Source organism: Salvia miltiorrhiza, chromosome 8 (assembly GCF_028751815.1).
Source record: "Salvia miltiorrhiza cultivar Shanhuang (shh) chromosome 8, IMPLAD_Smil_shh, whole genome shotgun sequence".
In the NCBI taxonomy this organism is placed as follows: Eukaryota; Viridiplantae; Streptophyta; class Magnoliopsida; order Lamiales; family Lamiaceae; genus Salvia; species Salvia miltiorrhiza.
In genome coordinates, this window is record NC_080394.1 from 31,825,063 (window position 1) to 31,851,268 (window position 26,206).

Sequence of the window (26,206 nt, forward strand, 5' to 3'; positions counted from 1 at the left end):
ATAAATGTGCACATGAATGTATATGAATTTATGAATATTCACGATACGTAAAAGAGCAATTTATGAATATGCACGATAAGTAAAATATCAATACTTTTTAGGCAAGTAAAAAGCAATACTATTTACTCTGAAATTATTTCCAGTTACACTACTTACCCAATGCATTGAGTTTAATTATTTAAGTAAAAGTAGGGAAAAGTCTCTGTAGTATACGTAATATGTTTGGCCTTGTAATCTTGTTCATGTTTGTCCAACTCCACATTGACTAGAGCCAGTATTTATTTTTTTGAGAAAAATAAATACAAATCGGGGAAATGGTAAACTTTATTACTTGGATGCATAAAGCACTAGATTTAGTGCTAAAGCAGAGGAGAGGAGAAACCATAAACAAACGAAAAATACAACATCAAATTCGGGCACGTTTTAAAATAAGTGCCAAACTGCACACACACACTAAATATTGCAGTCCTTAGTTATAGGAAGAGCTCCGGAATGATCCCAGAGCCTTCACCGCTCCTGCCCTCAATACGAACTGGTGGTAGATTGCAGCAATGGCTGCTCCCACCAACGGTCCCACCCAGAAAATCCACTGTATAATCAAACAAACTTAAAACATCACTTTATTGATTGAATATAAATCCACCCAGTAAAGTAGAATTGGAATTGACTAGTACCTGGTCGTCCCATGCCTTATCTTTGCCGTAAATCACGGCGGCGCCGAAGCTCCGGGCCGGGTTGATCCCAGTGCCGGTAACCGGGATTGTGGCCAAGTGAACCATGAACACTGCGAATCCAATTGGAAGTGGCGCCAAAACCTACAACGGATTGGAAATAGGATTAGCTATATACTTGATTAATTAATTCTCAATTCATCGGAGTATGTTAATTCCTACAGGGACGTGGGAGTCTCTGGCATTTCTCTTGGGGTCGGTGGCGGAGAAGACGGTGTAGACAAGAACGAAAGTGCCGATGATCTCGGCCGCCACTCCGGTGCCGGTGCTGTAGCCGTCGCTGAGCTCGTTGGCGCCGCCGCCGTACTGCACGTAGTAGGTCTTCTGGAAGGCCTTGACCAGCCCACAGCCGCAGATGGCTCCCAAGCACTGCGCCACAATGTACAGCAAGGCCCGAACCAGCGACACCTTGCGGGCCAGGAGCAGCCCGAATGTCACGGCCGGGTTAATGTGGCCCCCTGCACCCGACATCGATCAATAAGCATTGCAAACCAAATTGAAATGTTGGAATTTAGGGAATGAATTTAATTATGCTCACCGGAAATGCCGGCGGTGCAGTAGACGAGGACGAAGATCATGCCGCCGAAAGCCCAGGCGATGCCGAGGATGCCGACGCCGCCGCACTGGTCGGCGGCGCTCTGGCTCTTGTAGCCGATGACGGTGAGCACGGTGACGTAGAGGAACAAGAGGGTTGCGATGAATTCGGCGATGGCCGCCCTGTAGAGTGACCATTTGCCCAACTCCTCCATGTCGATTAGCGGCGCCGGCGGCGGGTCTTGGTAGTCCTTTGCGCCGTAGTCGTGTCCGTGACCGTGACCGCCCACCTCTACATCCTTCGTCATCTCGATTTGTCTACCTCACAACTGTGTCGAAATTGCTGGGAGTGGGATTAGTGCTTTGTTGAGCTGTAGATGATGATGAGTATGAGTGAGTGTGTTTGATGGGGATTTGGTTTGGGGGCTATTTATACCAGGAGGAGAACTCCCAACTGCGGCTGGAATCATTGATTGGATTCAATTTTGCCGCCCCATTTTAGTAATTTTGCCTTATTATTTCACTCCCACTCTTCCAGCTGCTTCGAATATTTTTTTATACAAAATGAAAATTTATTATAAATACTAGATTATATAACAATTAAGTTTTCAAATGGTAATAAAATATAGGGCCGCAAATTTACATGTTCAATTTATAATATTTATGGGATTGAATTAGTTATTGCAGCGATAAACTCACTTGTTCTGTCATTCATTGAGTAAACTAATTCAATGGGATACGTTACTATTCCTTCTATCCCAATTTTTAGTATTCAATTGGAAGTATCACGGATTTTAATAAAATGATTGAATGTATTACTCTCTTCGTTCCATTTGTATTGGCTCCCTTAAAATAACAAAAATAAGGGCTCCTAAGTGGCAAAAGTAAAACACTTCATATACTTAACTCATAAATAAATGTTTTCTTAATCTCCGTGTTCAAAAGTAAGGGGTCAATACAAATAAGATGGAGGGAGTATAAATTTATAATAAGTGGAATAAAGGTCTCATTTCTATGGGGTTGAGGGTGAGATTTTTTGTAGCAATCTTTCTTTCTTGATTGGAAATGGTAGTCGTGCTAGATTTTGGAAGGATTCGTGGGTTAATGAGAGTGTCTGTATCAAAGATAAATTCCCTTTGTTGTATCAATTATCTGCCCAAAAATCTTGGCTAGTTAGAGATGTGGGGGATGTTCATGGTCTGTCTTGGTCTTGGTCTTTTTGATGGATGCGTGTCTTTAATGCTAACGAAATGCGTGAGCTTTTGGATTTTTGGAATTGTGTCTGTAAGTTCAAAATCTCAATCTCTAAAGATGACATCATGCGTCTTTTGCTTAGGTTGCCTTGAAACAGCCTTTCACTTGATGCTTGAGTGCCGTGTTGCCACTCAAATTTGGAAATTGTTGTGTACATGGCTGGGTAGCGACCTAATCATATCTCCGGATTTGTGCAACCACTTTGGCTACTTCACTTTGGAGGGACATGGCAAAATGGAGAAAAAGGTATTCAACTTAATTTGACAATGCACTATTTAGAGGATTTGGAAGGCGAGGAACGAGTTCATTTTCAAGTAAGGTAATCAGGATATCAACAAGATTGTGGAAGGTGTGAAGATTAATTCTTGTAGGTGGCTTCGTGCAAGCTTTTCGGGCTCCTTTTGCTACTCAGTTTCTGATTGGTGTCTCTGCCCAAAAGCTTGTTTCTCGTCTATTTTGTAATTTTCAGTGTTTGCTTCGTGTAAGGGAAGAGTACCCCTTGTACTCCTTCATTTTAATAAAATTCTTTCTTGATCTTTCAAAAAAATAAAATAAAGCTCTCATTTATTTTTATCAAATATAAAAATAAATACAAAAATATGAGATATTAAAAAAAAAAATACAAATATTAAGAGTTGGGAGGGAGAAAGTATTTCTTAAATATTTTTTTGAAATATACAAATAAGCGTGCCGTGTGTCAGATGGTGTATTATCTTTGCGGTGTCTTTTGAGATGAAGCTTCGGGATCTTGTTGTATTAATTCATCCCTTTCATAGTCACATGAATATACTTGTGCTTCTATTTCCCCACCTAGCTAACTTTAAGAATGTGATGAGCATTTAAATGAATCTTTTTATCCATGTTCAAATTTATCGTCTTCTGATGCCACTGAATTTTCAAAATAACTGTCAGTCTTGTGTTAGTAGGTATAAATAATTGTAGCATTTATAATACTCTCTGTTTCGTTTATAAAGGTTTCAATTTTTTTTGAAATATTTCATTTATATTGTCCCCATTTAAAAAAGAAAAAATAAATTATTTTATCCATTATTTTTATCTTTGTCCTCATTTATTTTATCTTTATTTATTTTTTCACTACTCTCTCTATCTCTCTTTTTTCATTTATTTTATCTTCATTTACTTTATTTATATTTTCTTAATTTATATATTCTATTTTTTTGAGACATTACAAACAGAATGAAGGAAGTACAAATCAAGGCACGCTTAAAGCGTAGTTCTCCAAATATTATAATCTCAAACATCTTATTAGTCTGTTCACTCAAAATCAAATTCCAAACACATGAGTTGCGGCAATTATACACCTTATTTTTTCCATCTCATGCTATTTTCTTTTTCTAAATACAAAATACACATTCTAAACTGAATACATATTATAAACTAGACTATAAATTTAAATCAATTACTAAACTAATGCTCCATAAATTAGATTAAATATCTAAATAAATAAAAATACAACTTATACATGAATAAAACTTGAATAAATGATATCTTTTGAACCTTATTTTTATTCACCTGCAAATTGATGAAACTTGAATAAAATACTCCGAATATATGGTGCGGAGGCAAACTCAAAAATAACTACGCTAAATCAACGAAACATTAGAAACAAATGTATAGAAAAGAGGCAGATTGAAGTGAAAATGAAATAAAAATGGACGACATATCAAATCAGAATGGTAGTGTGAGAGAACCGACCATAAATTATCAAAGGGAAAAGAAGATGGAATTGGAGAGCGTCATCATCAGCAGCACCGCCCCTCATCACCCCAACCACTAGATTCCCGCCACCTCATTCCATCATCACCCAAACAATCATTTGGGCTAAACGCTAATTAAAAACGCTTAACAAGCCAATCAACTCTTTCTAAATACAGCCAAAAGCCGCTGTTCAATGCCACGTGTCGCGAGGATAGTGGTATTGTGTAATCTTTTTCTTTTTCGTTTATAGATGTGGAGTAGCTTATTTGGTCGGTCGGCGGTAGTAAAATACTATTATCCTGCGACTTTGGAAGGATGAACCTAACCACATAACATTTTCCCATGTTTTTTATTCGAAACTAAATGCCAGAAAAGAAAGGAAAACAATTGGCCTCGAGGAACAGTGATGGACGGAATTAGGAGCCCTCTTTTTTTTTTTTTATAGAAAAAGTCCCAAAAATATGTAGGAGGTTCTGAGAGGTCCAAATATAAGTGCTCATATGAAAATTAGATAAGAAATGATTGTTTATTAATATTTGGCAATGAATTATCGATCACATTTAAAAGAAAATCATAAGAAATTTTGGAATATATATAGAAAAGGTGGAGAACGCTGAAGAGTAAAATACACTGATGCTTTAATTGGGGGAGCCGATTCTGTACAATAAGACAAAATAGTTATTATCAGCACTACTACATGGTCGATTCTCATTTGTTTTTTGTCGAAATCTTCCAACTGAATTTTGTTACAGAAAATCTTTAAAGATATGATGTCAGGTCACGTTATACATGAATGATGGAATTATCCTCTTACTCAAATGATTTTGCGCCCTTAAATTTAGATATACTAGTCTACAAAAAGCCCAATTTCTCCCATGTTAACACACTCCCTCCACTTTTGTAACAAACTTATGAAGAAATAAAGATAAGAAAGATAAATTTGCATTATTCCATAACATTCCTAAGTTCTCTTTAGTTTTCCACCCAATCATCATCCTTTATCTTCATCTGTAGAGGATCAAATGATCAGCCTGTGAAAGAAAAGCTTGGACGTCTCAAGTTTATTAGATTTATTCTCCTCGGCGATTTTCCGTGCTTACACAAGATTTCTTTACTTTACTTTTTATATTTTAATTAAAAATTTATTTAGAATTAAACTCAACTCAACAAATAACGATTACATAAGACTAGCATTTGCATCCCGTGCAATGTACGGGAAAATATTTTTAATTTTTATATTTATATAAAATTAATACTAATTCAATTATTATACTTGTAAATATAATAAAAAATTAATTTTAATTGAATATAGTTGAATTGGAATATTGAAAAAATAAAAAAGAATTCACTATTATAAAATTTGATATTGAAAAACACAAAAAAAGTAAAAAAAAAAACTAAAAGTAAAATATTAGTTAAAAAATTAAAAATAAATTTATTCAAAAAAGATGAGAGAGGAGAGAGAAATTTATAAAACTTTAATATTTAAACAAATTTAAATTTTACATTTTAAATCAAATATTTTCATAAAATATATCATATTAAAGCTCTTATCTTGATCTTTAATTTTATATGCATATTAAATATTTTATAATTAATTGAATTTCACAATTTTGGAAAAGAAATATAACAACAAATAAGAAGTTAAAGAAAATGAAAATAAAAAGAAAAATACATAGTTTAAACATAAACCTTTAATTTTATTATAACTACAAAATTGCCACTCAATTTTGAAATTAATTTGAAATTGGTTGCAAATTGGAAACTCCCTTTTTAATATGGTATAGATTACGCGCATGTATTTGTTTTTCCCCAGCATTTCTTCATTTTTTTTTCTTTCAATAATTATCTATTTAAATCCAAAGTTCCATATTAGTGAATAGTGATACTCCCTCCGTCCCACGAGTCTTGACACGTTTTCCTTTTTGGGCCGTCCCACGAATCTTGACACGTTTCCTTTTTTGGCAATAATTATTACCTTCTCTCTCCTACTTTATCACCTTTATTATATTCTCTCTCTTACTTTATCACTTTTATTACCTTATCTCTCATACTTTATCAATTTTATACTTTACTAATTACACACTTAAAACACTAATCTACAACTCCTTAATTCCCGTGCCGAACCCAAATGTGTCAAGACTCGACGGAGGGAGTAGTAAATTTTGTTAGCTTTAAAGCCCAATATACATCTTAAAAAGAATAGCCCAATACACATCTTACAAAAGAATAGCCCGATACCGATCGATGAATTATTTTCATAGAAATTTGTGTACTGCTACAAATTATTTTCAATTTTAAAAAGTGCACATATATAATTTCAATGTGTATTCTATAGTTTAGATAGCTTTTAGCAGGTATTATAAAATTATTTAGAAAAGAAACCGGATACATGATACAATAATTTTTGCTGATTGTATTCAATAGAAAAAAACGATTAGATATGTTGAGAATATCTTAAATATGAGATGCATTAGACTACACATTTGTAAGTATACGAATTTCAAAATTTGAAGAATTTAACGAACAGTTGATAGAGTTTGTATATATAAATGAACTGTTACTATCTGAAGACAGATTTTTCTCAACAAAAGGTTTCACTCCTGCTCAATAATGCTCATTATACTCCTCTTTGCAACACTAGTTGCCAGCTTCTATTCTACATGATAATATTTTATTTTATTTCTTTTATTTGATTATCAATAGTAAGATTTTTTTTGTCAAAGATCCAGCTCTTAAATCGTTAAATATTGAATTAATTCATTCCCTCAAATCGTGTCATTGAATTGCAAATTAGAAACCTTTTATTCAATCCAGAAATACAGGTGATACAGATAATTAATATTCATTTCAGGTATCATTACACATTACATGTATCGTTGGATATACAATTTATACTGAAAAAAGTCTACATGTCACAACTCACTCCCACATTAAATAGACACTGATTAAAACAATATTAAGGGGGGGGGGGGGGGGGGGGGGGGGGGGGGGGGGGGCTTTCAAGACCCTTTGAAGCTGCTGGTTCCTTGGCAATTTTCTCCATCAAAAATATCTTCATCATCAGAATCCTCCTCTATTATGGTCTCCAGACTGGGAAGATTTGTGTGCTTATAATGTGGAAATATAATGAGAGAGGGTGCAACCTCCATCCAAATACTAATCACCTTCGCCATCGATCCCCACAAACAAAAACAATTGATGTGGTTTTTTTTTAATCTTAAAAGACTTGTAATAAGTTGGAGATGAAAATCTGTCTGAAAAGAGCAGAGGAGTTTATATATTTGTTGAGGTGTTTTTGAGGTGAGAGTGGATTAACTGATGACAAGTGAGTTGGTGTTGGATGTGTGTGTATATATATATAGTGAGGCGAGGAATGCAGATTTGTGGGAGAAGAAGTTGCATTACAAGGAAGCAACGCTCATTAATTAATTATAAGCATGTGCACAATGTGAATTACTGTATATATAGATGGGCAGATACTCAACACGTTACCTCAAGTCAAGATGGAGTAAAATCTTTGTTTCATATATGACAGCACAAAAACGACACATGATTATTTATTTATTTATTTCAGAAAGAAAAAGATACAGATTGAAATCATTAAATTAAACATGCAAACTTCTGCTTAGATTTATATACTATATAAGAGTATTTTAAAATTGGGGTTAATGCCCATAAATCCCATAACTATTTGTGTTTTCGCGTTTTGCATCAGTTTTAAAATTTCTGTCACAGTATATCCCAACTAAGCATCCGAGCGGTTTTTGCATTCTATGTAGTTTTCCGGCAAAATTGAAGCTGACTTGGCAGCCGGACTTATCTACATGTCATTTAATTCCGATAATCAAAGCGACGTCGTTTTGCCTCACGTTTAATTGAAATTACTAATTAATCACGAAACAACGTTGTTTCGTCTTCTTCGTATGTTTCTCTGTTTTCGCGGCCTCCGCGCTCTCCAGAACACTCCCCATCAGCTCCAACCCCAATTTCCTCGATGTTTCTGCCATGATTTCCAAGACCCAGGGCTTGTTCTCTCATAATTCCAGAAGCGTACTATCCTCAATGCACAAGGTACATCACGGGAGGCCGGCGGTTTCTTCCCATTCTGCCTTCAGTTTCGACCTCTACCCATGGTTTTCAATCCGCGGCATGTCGGAGAAGAACTACAAGACGTTCACGCTGGCCCGACTCGCTCGCGACTTGGCCCGAGTCAAGGCGATTCAGACTCGGCTATATCTGGTGAGGCTGGGAGACGGAGAAGCTGGAGGGGCCGGTTGAGTGACGGCTTGGGTGCACGACGGCGACTCTGTTGCTGCTGTTCATCCGAGGGCAGGGGTGCTCCATTGGGCAGCTTCTCGCCGGAGTTTAGAGGGGAGAAAAAGGGGGCGGCACTACCGCTCGAGATACGAGCGGCAGTGGCCGGGGTTGAACAATAGATAGCCAAATCCGAGAGGTGGCTAGGGTTAGGCGGCGGCGGTGGCTCTATGGCTGTGCGGTCGCCGGTAATTGAAGGAGGATGGTGGAATTTGGGGATCTAGGGTTTTCTTTTAGGGAGAGAGATGGAGGTTGAGGGTGACGATCTCGCTGGAGAGAGAGAGTGGTCGAATGGTGAGTCGGCCGACAACTTCTCGCCAGAAGGGAATACCCGGTCGGCGGCTTCTCCACGGAAGGGAAGCCACATCGTTATGAGGGTTTTGGAAGCCATGTTATTTAATAAATAAATAAAAAATCTATGTAATGGACACGTCAATCAATTTAAGCCACGTGGACTTTATTTCGTCTTGTCATTAAAAAATTTGACACGTAGATTAAGTTAAGTCGTCGGAATTCTTCGCCGGATGCAAAAATCGCTCGGAGGCTTAGTTGGGATATACTGTGGCAGAAATTCTGAAACTGATGCAAAACGCGAAAACGTATATAGTTATAGGATTTAGCGGCATTAATTACCCCTTTAAAATTAGTAACCTTTATTTTCTCATACGAATTTTACATGCAATTCTTAATAGTTGCTTTTAAATTCGCGAAATCCTAGTTAATTAGGATGGATAAAACAATAAATGAATAAAAAACATTGGGTCCATCTAGTATCTTGTACAGTTGTAGTACTATATGATGAGCAGGCTCGTACCTGAATACATGCTTAACATGATGCCGCTTAGGGCCTCAAATTTTTGCGGGTCCATTTTTTTATATTATATATGAATTTTTTTAACAATACAATAGAATTCCAAAGCATATGCTAATATGCAAAGTGAAAACTCTTTTGAATAATTAGCTGAAAACGATTATGTTAATATATTATTATTGTATCGTCAATTTAAAATAAAATTGTAAGGGCCCATTTTCTAATTTTATGCTTAGGGCCTTGTGAGATATATGACTGCCCTGATAATGAGTGAGAGTAAATGAAAAAGACATACTATATTAAATTAAATAAACAATGAATAGTGTGCAAATACTCGTCATGACAAGACTCTACACCCGTGATTCATGAGAGAGAGAAAGCGAGAAATAAGTGCAACAATCACCTGATCAAAAAATTATAGTTATTGTGTGCGTGTGTTGGCCAAGTGGTAAGGGGTTAACGCCTAAGGCTAAACGTCTTGAGTTCGAGTCCCCTGTGGTCCTGTGGAACGGCCTTTTAATTTTTTTATTTAATATTGTAAAAAAAATTATAGTTATTAATTAAGTATTCTAAGATAGACACGCTTAGTTAATTCACAGTAACAAAATGATACCTTTTTGTTTAAAAATTAAAAAGAATAGGGAGTCGTAGAAGTTGGAAGCTGAGTGTGAGAAATGAGTGCGTGTAACTGTAGTGGAAGCAACATTGAATTTGATAGTGCCGAGAAAAGTGTAAACACTTATTAAATTAGTTGTACATGTGTTTGGCATTTGCAATGTGCTATGGGCAAGCCCGTACCTGAGGGCATGGTCAACATGCTGTCGTATAGGGCCCCAAATTTTCGGGGGCCCAATTTATAGATATTTATACATATATATAGTATATATATATATATAAATTATTTTTGTTTAACAAATAGTATTCCAAAAATATATGCAGTAACTGAAAAGACATTTCTAAAAAAAATGAATCAAAAAGTGAATCTACGATCAACTATGTCGCAAGACAGGTTGAATGGTTTGGCTATGTTATCAATTGAAAGAAATTTGGTTGATCAGTCAGATTACAAACTTGATAAATATATTTGCCTCTAAAACTATAATACGTGTTGTATTTAGATAAAGTAAGAAACTTATCTCTATTTTGAACTAATTTTTATTGTATGTTCTATCAATATTTCATTTATTTTTTATAAAATCCTAATATTTTTGTCCTTTTTATCCTTGCTAGATATACAAGAAATTGTGTTTTGGTTAGATATTGTGAGGACAGATTGCATTCAATACTGCTGCTATGGTGAATCATATTATAAAGTATTTATTTACATAGCTTTGTCTTATGAAAGTTCTTTTCTTCACTTAGATCATACCGTTAATGTTGAATTCTTAGTAACTTATCTTTTCTTCTCTTTTGATTGAAAACTCTTTTGAATAATTGGTTGAGAAAGTTTATGTTAATATATTGTTGTTGTTTCGTCGATATAAAAATAAATAAATTATAAGGGCCTATTTTTTAATTTTTGCTTAGGGCCCTGTGAGATACAGGACCGGCCCTGGCTATGGGTATATATATGTGGATGAAATGTAGCTTAATTAATAACATAATATTTCATCTTTAATTAAAGTAGGTCGGGTGTTTGAGTCTTCTAAAATGATGAGCGTGTAATTTTATGGAAAATGTCTCATTTCACCTGATTATTACACTTGGATTACTCTGCTTTTGTCATGATTAACTAGGCAAATTAGTTTGGAACCTTAATTAATTGCGCCTTTGCTCTTGACACCAATATTGCTCATATTTCCACTACATGTATGCTTGTTTGGTAGTGTTACTAATGTGAGAAGAAGAAAATATCTTGGAGTCTTTTCATCTGCATTTATTTATATTGTTTTCGTGGGTCGTTTTGCCTAAAAAATCTGTTAAATTGGTGACGCAAATTCATTTATGACATATTTAATTTAAGTAGAAATGTCTAGAACATACACAAACAGACAAACTTAAGTAAAAGCCACATAAGAATATGAGAAATTGATATGGGCCGTAGCAGTAGCAATCATATATGCCCCCTTCGCTTCGCAATCGACTTGTCTATTCGTGGTAATCAAAACGTGAAACATTACATTCACAAAAATTGGGAATACAATTCTCTTTCTTGTTCTATGAATTTGGTTATTATTTTAGTTCTTACTTCTTAGGCATGTTAGGTTTTCCTCAAAAATATCATACTAAGAATTTGGAAATACTATGTATGTTATTTAAAATGGAGTAGTAGTTTTAATATTTTTATCTAAAATAGTTACACTTATACATTATAATGTATAAGTGTAACTATTTTATTTAGATAAAAATATTAAAATAGTCACTTTCATACAAACATAACACTTGATCAGCTGCATTTATCGAAAAATTATTTGGGATTGTTTGGAGGGAGGGGAGGGGGTTTGAAGAGTTTATTTAATTCTTGTTAATTTGCTTACCCAACATTAACTTCTCCCTTCCCTTCAATTGAATAAAAAAAATTCGATCTGGACATATTAAAAAATGATTCTGAAGATTATTCTATCTACATTAACTAAATTAATTCAGCAAATTTAAGAGGACTGATTAATGATAATAATTCTATCAAGTGAAGAAGCGTAGGTTGCATTTGATATAAACAATTTGAGACGCTTGAAGACAGGTCTATTATGATTTATGCATGGATGGTTGGAATTGAACATGTACCCAAAAAATTCTCAAATTTATACTCCATTTGTTCATAAAAAGTGTTTTTATGACACTTTTGCTATTTTTCTTGTCCACCAAAAATATGACTCTTTCATTTTTAGTAATTTTAACGTGAATTCTATTATCGATTGTAGTAATTTTAACGTGAATTCTATTATCGATTTGCTATTATCGATTGTAGTAATTTTAACGTGAATTCTATTTACTTTCATAGATACAATTCGAGACGAACCAAAATAAATGTCTTACAATTTAATATAATCTGATAATTCGAATTCGAGTTAAAATTACTATAATCCGATTTGTCTAGATCAGCATTACGACATGCCAAGTAAGATTTAATTTGACCGAAAATAGAATTCATGTTAAAATTATTACAATCAATATATTGATGTATTTTTTAACACTTTTTTAAAGTTCATGTCAAAAATCAAAATTAGTTCAAAATTGATATATTTATGCGCCAATAACCCTTAAATAAATGGAGTATAACTTTATATTTTAAATCAAATATCTTATATAAAATTATCAAATTAAAGCTCTTATAGTAATCTTTAATTTCATACGCATATTAAATTTTTTTATAATTAGTCGAATTTAATAATTTTAGAAAGAAAAAAAAAGAAGATAAAGAAAAAAAATAAAAAGAAAAAAAATGTATTCCCTCCGTCCCAGTAGAATAGTCCTGTTTCTTTTCGGCACGGAGATTAAGAAACTTACTTTTTGAGTGTAAAATATGTGTAAAAGTGTGTGAGGCCACATTGTTTATAGTGTAAAATTATTACCAAAAATAGGAACATGACTATTCTAGTGGGACGTCCCGAAAAGGAAAACAAGACTATTAGAGTGAGACAGAGGGAATAGTTTATAAATAAACTTTCAATTTTATTATAACTATAAAATTATCATTTTATTTTAAAATTAATTTTAAACTGAAATCTTGACTTTTTTTTGATAAATTATATAAGTAAATAAAAAAAATTAAAGAACGCCCAACGGAGGACTCCTAAGACCTCAGGTTTTGGACATTAATCTTCTACCACTAGGCCAACAACACATACACAAAATCTTGATTTTTTAATACAGTATAGATTTGCTCGTACATGAAACCACACTAATTAATGTTACACAAAATCTCCTGTATACCCGGGTAGTACCCGACCCGAATCCTGACCCAAATCTGACTCAATTGGACTATCCTACCCAAATGTCAAGTGTTAGTGTCATTTCAATATAGTGTTAGTGTCATTTTACACGTAGTGTTAGTGTCATTTGAATATAATGTTAGTATCATTTGTAAAATAAAATAGTGTTAAGTGTCATTTCAATATCGTATTAGTGTTAGTGTCATTCTGTGTTAGTGTTAATGTCATTTCAAGAAAAAATTGGTCAGGATAGTCCAACAGGATCAGAATTCGAGTCTGATGTAACTTGAGTGTACGATACACCGGGATTTATAGGAGACACCTCTTAACGTTATTAGTCAAATCTTTAAATCCAATTCCTTCAATTAAACTATCGGGAAGCAAAGGAAAAAATGCATTGGAAGGCCCAACCGAGCATGAAAAGAAAATTACCTAATTAAAACAAGTGGCCTTAGAGAATCACCTAATTAAAGAAAATACATTCACCGTTTGACAAGTCGAATCCTTGTACAAAAATCACCTAATTAAAGAAAATTAATTAGTCTGGTATTCTGGTAAGCATATACTCCCTCCGTCCCTAAAATAACTTCCTCTTTTTCCATTTTGGGACGTCCCCCAAATAACTTCCTCTTTCTTTCTTTCCATTTTTGGAAACCTACCCCACCACTAACAATACTTTATTTATTCTTACTTTTCACTTTTCACCACTCCCAATACTAATTATAACACTTTTCACAACTTCCAATAATAATTATATCACTTTTTCTCTACTATCAATACACTTTACAACTTTTTATTAAAACCCGTGCCGTCCCCAAAGAGGAAGCCATTTCGGGGACGGAGGGAGTATATAGTTATTCTGTGTGTGTGAGAGAGAGAGAGAGAGGAAGGTGTGCATTATATATTGGAGATTGGTGGAAGGGAAAGTCGAGCGAATCCACCATGCATATTGATCGATACTATATATTTTGTAGGTGCAAAATATGATTGAGTTTTCAACACTCTCCACCTAAAACAAGTGGCCTTAGATTTGATTTGATCTTATCTGATATGCTCATGCACACTTGCTACAATAATGTCACTAATTGTTTTGTGTTTTTCTGAAAACGTCAAAAAAGTAAAAAAGAAAAAAGAAAAAAAAAAAGACACGATTGCAGTTCGTTTGGAGATAATTCTACCGAGCAGGCTACACGAGAACATGTTTATTGTGGCGTGATAGTGTAATAGTAGGTTGCCGTTTGCACAATACTGCAATACATTACATTACTCATTTTCGGTGTCACATGCACTACAACAAAATTATCCACACAATTTTAGTGACATAACGAGAAGTCTCACAAAATTTATTACATCTTTAAGTGTAATAAAATTTAGCTACACCTACACACATGTATCTACATATTTTAGTTATACATAAATTTATTAGTAAATTTTGTGACATTTAAAGCTATCACAAAATATTTTTGTTACACGTTAGTGTCACAATATATTTTTGCTCTCTCTCTCATACACTCACACAAATTCACACATACACACACACACACAATTATTATTATATTAATAATATTTTTTTTTCAAATAACTAATTATAAAATGTATCGTCATAAAAAATAGCTACATTTTCACATATCACAAAAATAAATATACTTTTACATGTCACAAAAATAATTACACCTACATTTGTCACTAAACTTAGTGAAATGTCTTTATTTTGTGACATGCATAATAGCTGCTCAATTATAACATGTCGCAATTTTATTTAGTGACATTTTTAAATGTCAATATTTATAAAAAAAAATTGTCACTATTGGAACATTTTGTTGTACTCCTTCTGTTCCATTACAAATGTCTAACTTTTCATAATGAGATGTTCCACTACAATGCCTCATTCATTTTTTTACAAAATATTCTCTCTCTATACCTAATATTTAAATAATTTTCATCAACCCACTTTATCTATTAATTACACTTTTCTTAATCTTCGTGTCCCAAAATAATGAGACATTTATAATGAAACAGTGAGAGTAATATTTTTAAATTAGATTTGAGTGATTACACTAAAATTGTTTAATCATCGATTCCAATTCTCCAAAATTTTACTAGTCGATTTTACAACATATATTTATGATGTTGAAAAAGTATCTTCAAGTTTAATCAATATTTTGTCTTTCCTTATGAATTTTATTTTGAGACCTCTACGTGTAAAGAGTTGTAATGTAGGAAGCGTCTGCTAATTAATATTCACAAAATACCGGAAAGAAAAAAAAAAAAAAAAAGTTGACACTAGTGAAGTTTTGTTGATTTTCTCTTAAATACTAAAAGAACACAAGAGAATGAAAAAAAAAATCCTAATCTTTGTCATATTATTCTTCATCAAATTAACTGAGTTTGGAGTAGGCGAAAGTGCTTACATATTGATACCGGTTAGCTCCGTATGTCTTATTATGAAGGACGTTTCACTCTTCATTTTCTTAAATAAAACCTGCTCACCAATTTCGATTTGCACAAATTGATTCTAATAATAATTGAACTTAAGTAATACTACACGTGTATCTCACTCATGAATTGATTAATATAATCAAATTGAGTATATATATATTACTAAATCAATAAACTTGGTCCACCAAAAGCTAATGTACTCTAATAATCAAGCGTTGATGGATAACACACATTAATACACTAAACCTCAAATTCAGGCAAGCAAAAACACCAAAAACTCGCCATCCATACAAAGGAATCAACAAAGAATACATCAAAAAATTAGGGTGAAGGTGGTGCTTCCTTAACGGGTTGTTGTTGAGAAGAGATTTGATGGGAATCCTCTTCGGCAATGGTCTCCAGCCTCGGAGAAGTCGAATGGCGGCGACGAATAACAACCAGCGGCGGCGCAACTTCAAACCAACAACTCCATACTCCCACAGGCTTAGCCATCGATCGATCGATTTAGATTTTGTTTTTCGATATTTGTCGCTTTGGAAGCTGAGTTTGAGTGTGAGAATCATAATGAATTTATAGAGGGCGAAAAACGTCGGCAAAAGATTGAGTGGAAGCAGCACTTTACTTTGAATATTATATTACGCACATGTGCAAAATAACGTGCCACGCTAATACCCACAATTAATTATTTCACCCTTTTCTTTACATTACTCCAATGTTTTTGTGCGCGTCGATTCGAATGCCACAACCCCACATGTGGACGAGTCAAACTTACTGTCTACAAAATAAAACAGTACTGCTATCTCGACAAACAAATAATAGTAATGAAAATAAATTTATTTAAAAATTCTGATTCAAAATTAAAACGAATTTAATTAGTTTTATTGTTTTGTCCATATTGTAATTGTCTTTTACTTTCTTTATATTTTTTGGTATATAAAAAATAACTGATGGATTCAAAAATAGATAAAAGAAATTAGAACTTGGTGTAAGAAAATCGGGAAGAAACAAAGGCGAATGAGGTATATAACATGAAGATGATCTTCCTTTCTTCAAGACAACAATGATTATCAATGAGATGTTTGTGGAAGAATTGTAGGAAGACTAAACGCATGAGATTTATATTCTCAAGAGTCTAATACCGAGAATTGTAATTTTAAAGTGAGCATGTCTTTACTTTGAAATTTTCCCTCTTATTTATACTACATTAGAAAATGAAGGGCAAAACACAAAGTGGGTATATAATTATCATAATAACAACTTGAATTGACATCGATTACTAACTAATTATTTTATACCGTCTTCTCAGGGTTGTTCAAAATCAGTGCAAGACTGTCATATTTAAGATCATATGTCATTATTGCCTATGGCATGACAAATCAAGGAGATATCATTGTTGTCACTTGATACCACTTATCATGTCACCGCTCTCAGCACTGCTAGGGATGGCAGTGGATCTTGGACCCGGTCCAGATCCGTGGATCCAGATCCGTTTCTCAATTTTTTGGACCCGACGGATCTGGATCTGGATCTGGATCTCAGTTTTGAAAACGGATCTGGATCTGGATCTTAAAATTTTAGATCCGGATCCGGCCCAGATCCGACCCGTGGATCCGTTTTATTTTATATATATATTTTTTATATTTTATATTTAGTTTACTAATAATATTAACTAAATTAAAAATAATAAATAAATTATATTCAAAAGAATAAAAACTAAAAGTAATTAGAAAAAAATATTGTGTGTTATATTTTTCATGATGGAAATTAGATGTTATTGATTTTGTGAATTTTTTTTAATTTAATTTAAAAATAGTAGATCCATGTATCTGGACCCGTGGACCCGCGGATCTGACGGATCTGGATCTGGATCCAAAATTTTCAGATCCATGGATCTGGATCTGGATCTAGATCTGGTATATGAAAACGGATCTGGATCTGGTATTGGCCAAACCCGGTCCAGATCCGGCCTGTTGCCATCCCTAAGCACTGCCATCTCCTTGACTTGTATGCGAGTTATATAATCAAGACATGTGTATGTAAAATGTTAATGGAAGGTCTATTTAGAGCACCCGCATCGCGGGTACTTGAGTGAGTACTCGAGGAGATGGCCGGCTTCGAGGAGGGCGATGCGGCGTGGAGGTCCTCGAGGAGTACCCGAGTTATCGGGTATCCTCGAGTAGGCGCGTGCTCTGCACGCGCCATAATTAAAAAATATATATATATATTATTTATATCCGATTTTCGACCGTTTCTTCAATTTTTCTTTTTTTTTTCTTTCCAACGGCTCTTTCAACGGCATTCTTCCATTTTCCTTTTTTTTTTTTTTTTTAATCTTCTTTTCTCTCTATAAATAATACTTCTCCCTACAACTCATTCACCTACAATTCATTCATCACAACTCACTTTCATTCATCACAATTCATTCCTTCTTCCTCCTACAATTTTTCCGGGGATGCTCGGGAGCTTAGACTGCATGCATTGGGCACGTTTCGGACCTCTAGGGCCAGAGTAGTTAATTTTTAGGAATTGTTTTTATTTTATTAAAGTTTTATGTAATATTTAGGATTTTATAATTAATGCAATTTAAATTTGTAATAAATTGTGTTATTTAAATTTGAGCAATTAAATTTAAATGAAAAACATAAAATCAAAACTAATATTATCAAGTAGGATATCAAGGAACCCCAATACAGCACTACCTACTCAATAACACAAACACTATCAAGTAGGCTATCAAGGAGGTCCCAATGCGGATGCTCTTAGAACCGCACCTCGTCTAAGAAAAACATCATCAGCCGTGAAGAGATCAGCATTCAATATTACTGTGCGTGATGTACTCTATGTCAATAACAAATATAGATAAATTACATATATATATTTAAAAAATTACAAAAATAACTACAATGTGAACAAAATAATAAAACGAATATAAATAAATTAATTTTTTTTATATATATTCCATTATTTTTTATTTAGACATATTTTATCCAAATAGTTTTATTAAACTAAAAATAATTCTGGAAATTTAATAATATGGAAATCAAGACATCTAATGCTTTATCATTACTTTTATTATTTTTACATTTCCTGTCAATGAATAACGAGGGCAATGTAGCAACCAAAAATCATTGTGTATGCCCGAAAGGAATGAAATCCTATCCCACCTACTTTGAGGCCAATTCTTTTTTGAATCGTCTCAATTATTTATATATATATTTTGAAGGGGAAAAGATGAAATTTTATTACTGTAAATCTGAGAGAGTAATATCTAGGAGCCAGGGTGGGAAGCCCGACTTCCAGATCATAACATCAGGAACGTACAAAGCAAAACGAACTAACTTGTGTGAAACTCTATTAGCTTCACATCGAACGTGATAGAACTCAAGCACAACTTTCTCCCTCGCTTGTTGGAACATGAATGGCAAGCAGGGAGTCCGTATAGGCGACAACCGGTCCGTAATCAAATTTGATGCAGAATCCGATAGCAAGTAGCAAGGCATGAGGTTGACCAAGGAGCACCGTGGGTGAGTAGCGGATACTAATTTAATATATTTTTTTATATGGTAAAAACCATGACTTCATCCATTAAATACTAATTTCTTAAATTTTATATTGAAAAGACTTAGTTGTCTCAAGATAGGGAGTAATTACTAATATAGAGCATTTGTTCTTTTCGAACACAGCTACGAATACTTTTTCTCGAATCATGAATTGATCTCTTTGATGTTTCCTGGTAAAAGAAAAAGATATTCGATTGTAAAGTTTAGATAAATCCAATATTAGCATGCTTTGAGCTAGTTGGGAGTTAAATGCTTAAATACAAGTGCTTAATGAGTATGAATTAGAGAACAGTTTGGAACATTTTGAGGATTTTTGGGGGAAATCTGGTTAAAAATTATGCAATTAAATAAAATGAGGGCAACATATTAACCACACAAATAAAGAACCTCACAAATCTGTAAAAACTATGCAATTAAATAAAAGAGACAACAAATTAACCAAACTCATCACAATCCACAAAAAATATTAAACCGGATAAAGATTCTAAAAGATCATGTGTGCCGAGGCATTTCATCTGACCAAACTAAAGACAAAATGCATACTTGTGGAGAAGTGACATGCACAACTAATGAAAATTAGGCCAACTGATCATACAAATAATCAAATTAAAATGCACACAACCAAACAACACATATCCCATTTACACATGTTCAAATCAGAGAATAAATATTCCAGGAGCCGTGGGGATTCAGACCTGGACATAAACCTCATTTCACTACATATATTCCATGATAAGACAGATGCGAATCTCGTTTCCACAAATTGGGTAACAGAGCACCACACATGATACAGTATTCAAATTAAGTTATTTCATCCACCAAAAAGTGTAGTATGTGGTAATAGGTAATAACAAGAGGCATTGAGGTAAATGTTCAATGAATTATCAGAATACCATAGTTTAAATCAAGCTGCTATATCACTGAGAAAATGCAAGCAATCCTAAAAGCAGAGTTTGATCATCAAATTACCCAATTAATAAAGCCATATCAACAAACTAAACAAACTGCAACCCTCAATAAATTTCAAAGGCAACTGAGCGCATATTTCCAATAAAGCAACAGAGCAAACACTTGAACGATACAAAATGATTGAGCTTGCTATTCCAAATAAATGAGTGTGCATAGCTAGAATGACCAGGTGTTCTACACAAACAAAAGATTTATCCACTATATAACATGCATTTTAGCAAGGCCAACAATAAATTGCACAACTATCCATCCATAATTATCAACTAATGAAAACAAGGTTTATCAAAATTAAACTTAGTCTCATTATATCCGAGTAAAATCAGCTGCAGAAACTGTCATTATCCGCAACAAATCACTCGATCAAAACAAAATTAAAACGTACAAAAGCAAGCTAAAGTAACAAAATCCAAACCGAAAAGATACCAATCCGACGAAACTCGATCAATCGAGAGGAACCTCGACGTCTCCGTCGGTGATCTCCTGCTGCAGATCCTTAGGATCCTTCCCATCGACCGTACAGCCAACGGAGACGCAAGTCCCCAAAATCTCCTTCACGGTGCCGCTCAAGTCCTTAGCCATGGACCTAGGGCTCATGACCTTGGCGATCTCGATGACATCATCGAGGGAAATGTTACCATTGTGTTTGATGTTTTTTGTTTTCTTGCGGTCGCGCTCGGGCTCCTTGAGCGCCTTGATGACCAGGGCGGCGGCAGAGGGGACGACGGTGACCTTGGCCTGACGGTTCTGGACGGTGAGCTTGACGGTAACGCGGAGGCCCTTCCAGTCCTTGGCGGTTTCCTTGGCGATGTCCTCACCGATCTTCTTTGGGGAGAGACCTAGAGGACCGATTTTGGGGGCCAGGGAAGAGGCCGCGCCGACTTCGCCGCCGGTTACCCTCACGTAGACGTCGACTACTTGGGAAGGGTCGAACTTCGGCGGCATTTTGACGGATCAGGCGGCGGCTGGGTGTAGGGTTTTGTGGAGGAGGAGGCGAATAATAGGTGTTTGCTTTGTTTGGGATTTGAGTTATATTTAGCTAGGGTTTTGCGGAGATGATGTGCTTAAGTGACGATTTTGCCCTTTTTCGTTGGTTTGGGCCTACCGGAGTCTCCTGGCCCATTGTTTTATTGATCGGCCCTTTAATAGCTACTATATGATTTTTTTCCCCTTAATTCCCGAATACACCAAAATATCCTTACAGAAGAACCACGCAAGACATTCATAAACATGGCCCACTAAAACATAAATTGATTAAGGCCCAGTTTGCTAGGGTATGTAAGCTGTAAGCTTAGACTGTTAATTATTCTTGAGCATTAGACATTTAATTAGACAGCCCGAGAGAGCCCGCTGGGCCGTAGTTATTCTTAAGACTACTCTTGTTTAATTAACTTACGTTGAGCGTCGGATAGAACCCAAATACATCAGACTAAGGAGTGTATTTCCAATATTGCCCCCAAAATTTCCAATTTCAGAAACGAAAAAGGGGAAGAAAAACTGCTCCAAACTTCGCCAGAAAATAGAAACGAAAAAAGCTTGCGACGCCGTCTCGTACAGATTGCTGGGCTGCGAATCCATGCCTCTCGTCGTCTTCAAGAATTGATTTTTCTGAACTTCGATTATCTTCGACAGTCGTTGCTTCACAAATCGAGTCCCTCCATACGCCCTCAAGATAAGAAGGTTTGCTGCGTCGAACTCATTTTGCATGGTTTTAGTTTCTGTTTTGCGCCGATTCCTCATATGTTTTCGTTCGAGATTGTATGGATTTGTGATTTAGTTGATTTGGCGTCGTCCCTGTGTATTTTTGGCTTTTGGCGTGGGATTTAATTTTGCAAGTGTTTCCTCTCTTATTGTTGTTCTATAATTCAATGTAAAATCCATTTATTTTAATAAATTTCGCAAGTGTTTCCTCTGGGATTCTACAATCCCTGTTCTCGAATTCTTCCATTTCGCAAATGAGTCATATTTCACTTCTGGAATTCTTCAATTTTGAATTTTTCAGTGGTAGTGTAGATAGTGCCGAAAATCGGGGGAAAGCTAGGACCTTTATGCCTTCTTGTCAAGAAAATTCGTGTTTCTTGGAAAATTCTGATGAGAAAATGTATGATCCTCTGTTAGCTGCTACTCCCAATTCAGTTTTTAATTGCATTAGTGTCAGTTTAGGAGTTCGATCTGGCGTCGATTTTGCTTCATCCCTATTTATTTTTCTCGAGTTACATTTGGCGTCGTCCCTGTATATTTTTATCAAGTTTGGCGTCGGATTTGGCTTGTGAAATGGGCTTTGTTTTACTGGTTTGGAGTGTTATTCTCCTTGTGTATCATACTTAGCTTCATTTGTTCCATTTTAATATCTACTTTGAGGCCAATTGTAGAAGTAAAAGCTGAAAGCTAAAGCATGATCTGAATCCCTGCAGTGCTCACTCCTAACATGGTTGTTCCATTTTAATAGGCAATTAGATAATTGTTGTGGCGAAATCTTTTCCGTGAAGCAATTCAGGAGAAATATTGCTTAATTCCAAATTCTAAAAGCTTAGTTCATCTATCACAATTTTACACTGATAGTGAACATAGATTAGCCAAATCTCACAGTCTAAGCTTCAAATTCTTCACTTACATGGACAAAACTACTCTCATATGTTGTCACTATCAATAGACACAGATCACATAGGACCTGCACTAGATTAAGGTGTAGGCAACAATGATAATTAAATACAAAATAGATAATGTTTTATGTTGTTCGAATGTGTTTTGTTGAGGCGGAAGAGGATTTAATGCTGAATTCAAAGAGAGGTTTTTTATTGATGAATTTATCTCGAACTTGCGACATTGAATGGTCTTGCTGATCTTTATTTAATAAGGTATATTTGCTTGATTTATGTGTTCTCTGTAACAACTTGAAAAAAAAAAAAACTTATTTCATTACTTGAATTTTACTACATAAATAATTGGTAATATTGTGAGGAGAATAAGTGAATATTCGGCTAATTTCTTGAATTTTGTATTGCAGTGGTTGGTTTTGAGTTAAGAATCATTTTTCTTCAATTTGTAATCCTTTATGTTTTAGCTTTATCTCATACTCATTTATATACTTTCACGGCAGTAATGAACAAGGATTCTACACCTCCCTTTTTGGCACAACAGATCTTCGACTGTCTCCGGATCCTTGAGGGCGGCAGCTTGCTTCACAGCTTCGAGGTTAGAGTTCGTATCTTATGATGAGATAATTTTATTCACTGGTATATTGAATAATCTGGTTTTTTTTATAGGGGTAAGTCATTTGTGTGGACTACTTTGATTGATGAAGGCAGATAAGATGTATCTAAATTTTATCTCGTCTTGTATATGACAATGATGTAATCTTCTATGTTGTGTTGTGCCTTTTCTGTAGTGTATGTATTTATCATTTTTGTTGCATTGAGTAGAATGAAAATACTAACATGATTAACTAGCCAGAGTTTGAGACCTTCTTGTAAATATAGGTTATGGTTTTGCATTAGAGGTGAAATTGATCCTCAATTCTTGCATCAACTGAATTTTTATTTTGTAAAATTTGAGATTGTATGATCTTGGTTATTGAGAATGCATAAAATGTGCTCGCTTCGTTGCCGTTATGTTGTTTCCAATTCTTTATTGTGGTTTATTTCATATTTATTAATCGAATTGCAGATTATCCTACTGCCAATTATTTTTGGGTTTGGACTAAAATATGAGAGACGGCAGAAATACTAATAGGACACAAATCGCATGGTTGATTGAAGAGACAATGCGTCATTTTTTGTTTCAACTAACAGTAGTTATCGAGGTGCTTATTAGGCTGAAAACACGCAAACGAAAACGGAGTGAATCTATCGAACCATATGGACTAAATTGTAGAATTCCAGACCAAATCAAACACCTAAATAGGATGACGAGTGCTAACGATCAAGATTGTATTGCAAACCTTAGGATGGTTTGCAACACGTTTGGACGATTGTGTAATTTGCTTAGACAATTAGGTTCATTGGAGGATGAGAGATATGTTACTGTGGAGGAGCAAGTTGCGATGTTTTTATCTATTTTGGCTCATCATAAGAAAAATAGGATTGTGCGCTTTGATTTTTGGAGATCTGGGTAGACGATATCTCGTTATGTCCGCACAGTCTTGAAGGCTATTTTAAAGCTCCATGTGATTCTATTGGTGAAGCCAGAACCAGTCCCTAATGAGTGTGATGATCCCAGATGGAAATGGTTTAAGGTAACAACAATATGTGCTTTATTTTCCTTATGCTTTCAAATACTCCCTCCGTCCACGAAAGAACTTCCTATCTTTCCTTTTTGGGATGTCCACAAAAGAACTTCCTACCTATTTTTGGACTATATCCCACCACTTATAATAACTCTTACTTTCACTTTTTCACAACTCTCAATATTAATTATAATACTTTTTCACCACTCCCAATACACTCAACAACTTTTTCTCCACTTTTAATACACTCAATAATATTTTTCTTAAAACGCGTGTCACTTTCTCCTAGGAAGTTCTTTCGTGGACGGAGGGAGTATGAAATAACAATTGTATTTTATAATATCTGTCAATTATCTTATCCCTCTCAGTTTTTTTTGTCTATATTACCTAGGGGTGTTTGGGAGCCCTAGATGGTACGTACATCAATGTTTTGGTGCCAAATAATGATAAGCCACACTATAGGACTCGCAAGGGTCAAATTGCAACTAACACACTTGGAGTTTGTGACCGCAATATGAAGTTCGTATATATTTTGCCCGGATGGGAAGGGTCTGCAGCAGATGCTCGCGTACTCCGGGACGCGTTGAACAGGCCACACGGGCTAAGAGTCCCACGAGGTACGCTATTTTACCTCTGAACTTTTTGTCATCGTGATTATCTTAGATGGGTTGTATTGATGCATTGCTTTTGTTTGTAATAGGAAACTATTACTTGGTAAACAACGGATACGCCAATAGCGAGGGATTTTTGGCACCCTATAAACGAGTTCGCTACCATTTGAAGGAATGGGGTCCGTCCAATGCAAGACCACAAAACGCAAAGGAATTATTCAATCTTCGTCATGCAAAAGCACGTAATGCTATCGAGCGTGCTTTTGGCGTTATGAAGATGCAATGGGGGATCTTAAGGAGTGCTACATATTATCCGATCACTGTCTAAATCAGATTAATGATGGCTTGCTTCCTTCTTCACAACTTCATCCGATCCGAAATGCCAATTGACCCGATTGAGCAACAGTACGACACTCTAGCAGAGACGGAGAACGAGGTAGAAACCGAAGACTATGTGGAGACTATCGAGGCATCACAAGCGTGGACCGCAGACCGGGAATCAATTGCAAACATGATGTGGCAACAATATACAAGAAATGTTTAAGTGCTTTGTCTTCATTGTGCAAAATCTTTCGGCATTGTGAATGTACCATTTAACTTTGCATCTTGTTGACATTTGACTATATGCGTGTTGATGGTAATTATTTTTTGTGGTGACACGATTAAAACACAAGTCTACCATATCCGCTTTGTTTCTTTGATAAGGAATGAAGTATGCTGTTTATAGATTAGATTATCATCTGCTTTTTTTCTTTCATGAAATCTTTTTTTTTTTCAAATTTTTTGAAATATAGTCCACTTTAATTATATTACAGTTATTTTAAAGTTAAGTTATTTTGTAATTATTTTTAAAATAAAATAAGTATATATATTTTTCAAAGAATATGACATGTATTTTAACACTATTTGAAAAAATAGAAGTGGACTATTTCAATTTAGTTACTAGCAAGAAACTCTAGTTTTTCTTTAGTTAAATTTTCCTTCTAGATATATGTTTGCTTATATCACGACTATAATAATTCTCATTATTGATGTATTGCATGTTGATTCTTTTGTGTACGATAATTTCATTTTTTTTCTTTAACACACATTAATTACTCAATACATATTTTTTTGTTAATATGAAAGTGACTTCAAGAATTGTAAATGATCTGAAATTAGTAATGA

General features: G+C 34.7%; 3 protein-coding genes across 3 annotated transcripts; 1 reads left to right on the forward strand and 2 right to left on the reverse strand.

The window, feature by feature from the left end:
* Positions 1 to 300: 300 nt before the first annotated feature.
* Positions 301 to 1,788, reverse strand: LOC130997731 (aquaporin PIP2-4-like). The gene is made up of 4 exons (XM_057923141.1): positions 1,270 to 1,788; positions 894 to 1,189; positions 675 to 815; positions 301 to 589 (listed from the first exon to the last, which is right to left on the reverse strand). The coding sequence occupies exons 1-4, from the start codon at positions 1,571 to 1,573 to the stop codon at positions 470 to 472; spliced, it is 861 nt and encodes a 286-aa protein (XP_057779124.1). The 5' UTR covers positions 1,574 to 1,788; the 3' UTR covers positions 301 to 469.
* Positions 1,789 to 20,440: 18,652 nt separating this feature from the next.
* LOC130997732 (60S ribosomal protein L12) lies at positions 20,441 to 21,318 on the reverse strand. Its single transcript, XM_057923142.1, has one exon. It carries the CDS (start codon positions 21,146 to 21,148, stop codon positions 20,648 to 20,650), a length of 501 nt encoding a protein of 166 aa, XP_057779125.1. The 5' UTR covers positions 21,149 to 21,318; the 3' UTR covers positions 20,441 to 20,647.
* Positions 21,319 to 23,305: 1,987 nt separating this feature from the next.
* On the forward strand, positions 23,306 to 25,367 carry LOC130998326 (uncharacterized). The gene is made up of 4 exons (XM_057923754.1): positions 23,306 to 23,398; positions 24,318 to 24,437; positions 24,820 to 25,045; positions 25,129 to 25,367. The coding sequence occupies exons 1-4, from the start codon at positions 23,306 to 23,308 to the stop codon at positions 25,365 to 25,367; spliced, it is 678 nt and encodes a 225-aa protein (XP_057779737.1).
* The last annotated feature ends 839 nt before the right edge of the window (positions 25,368 to 26,206 follow it).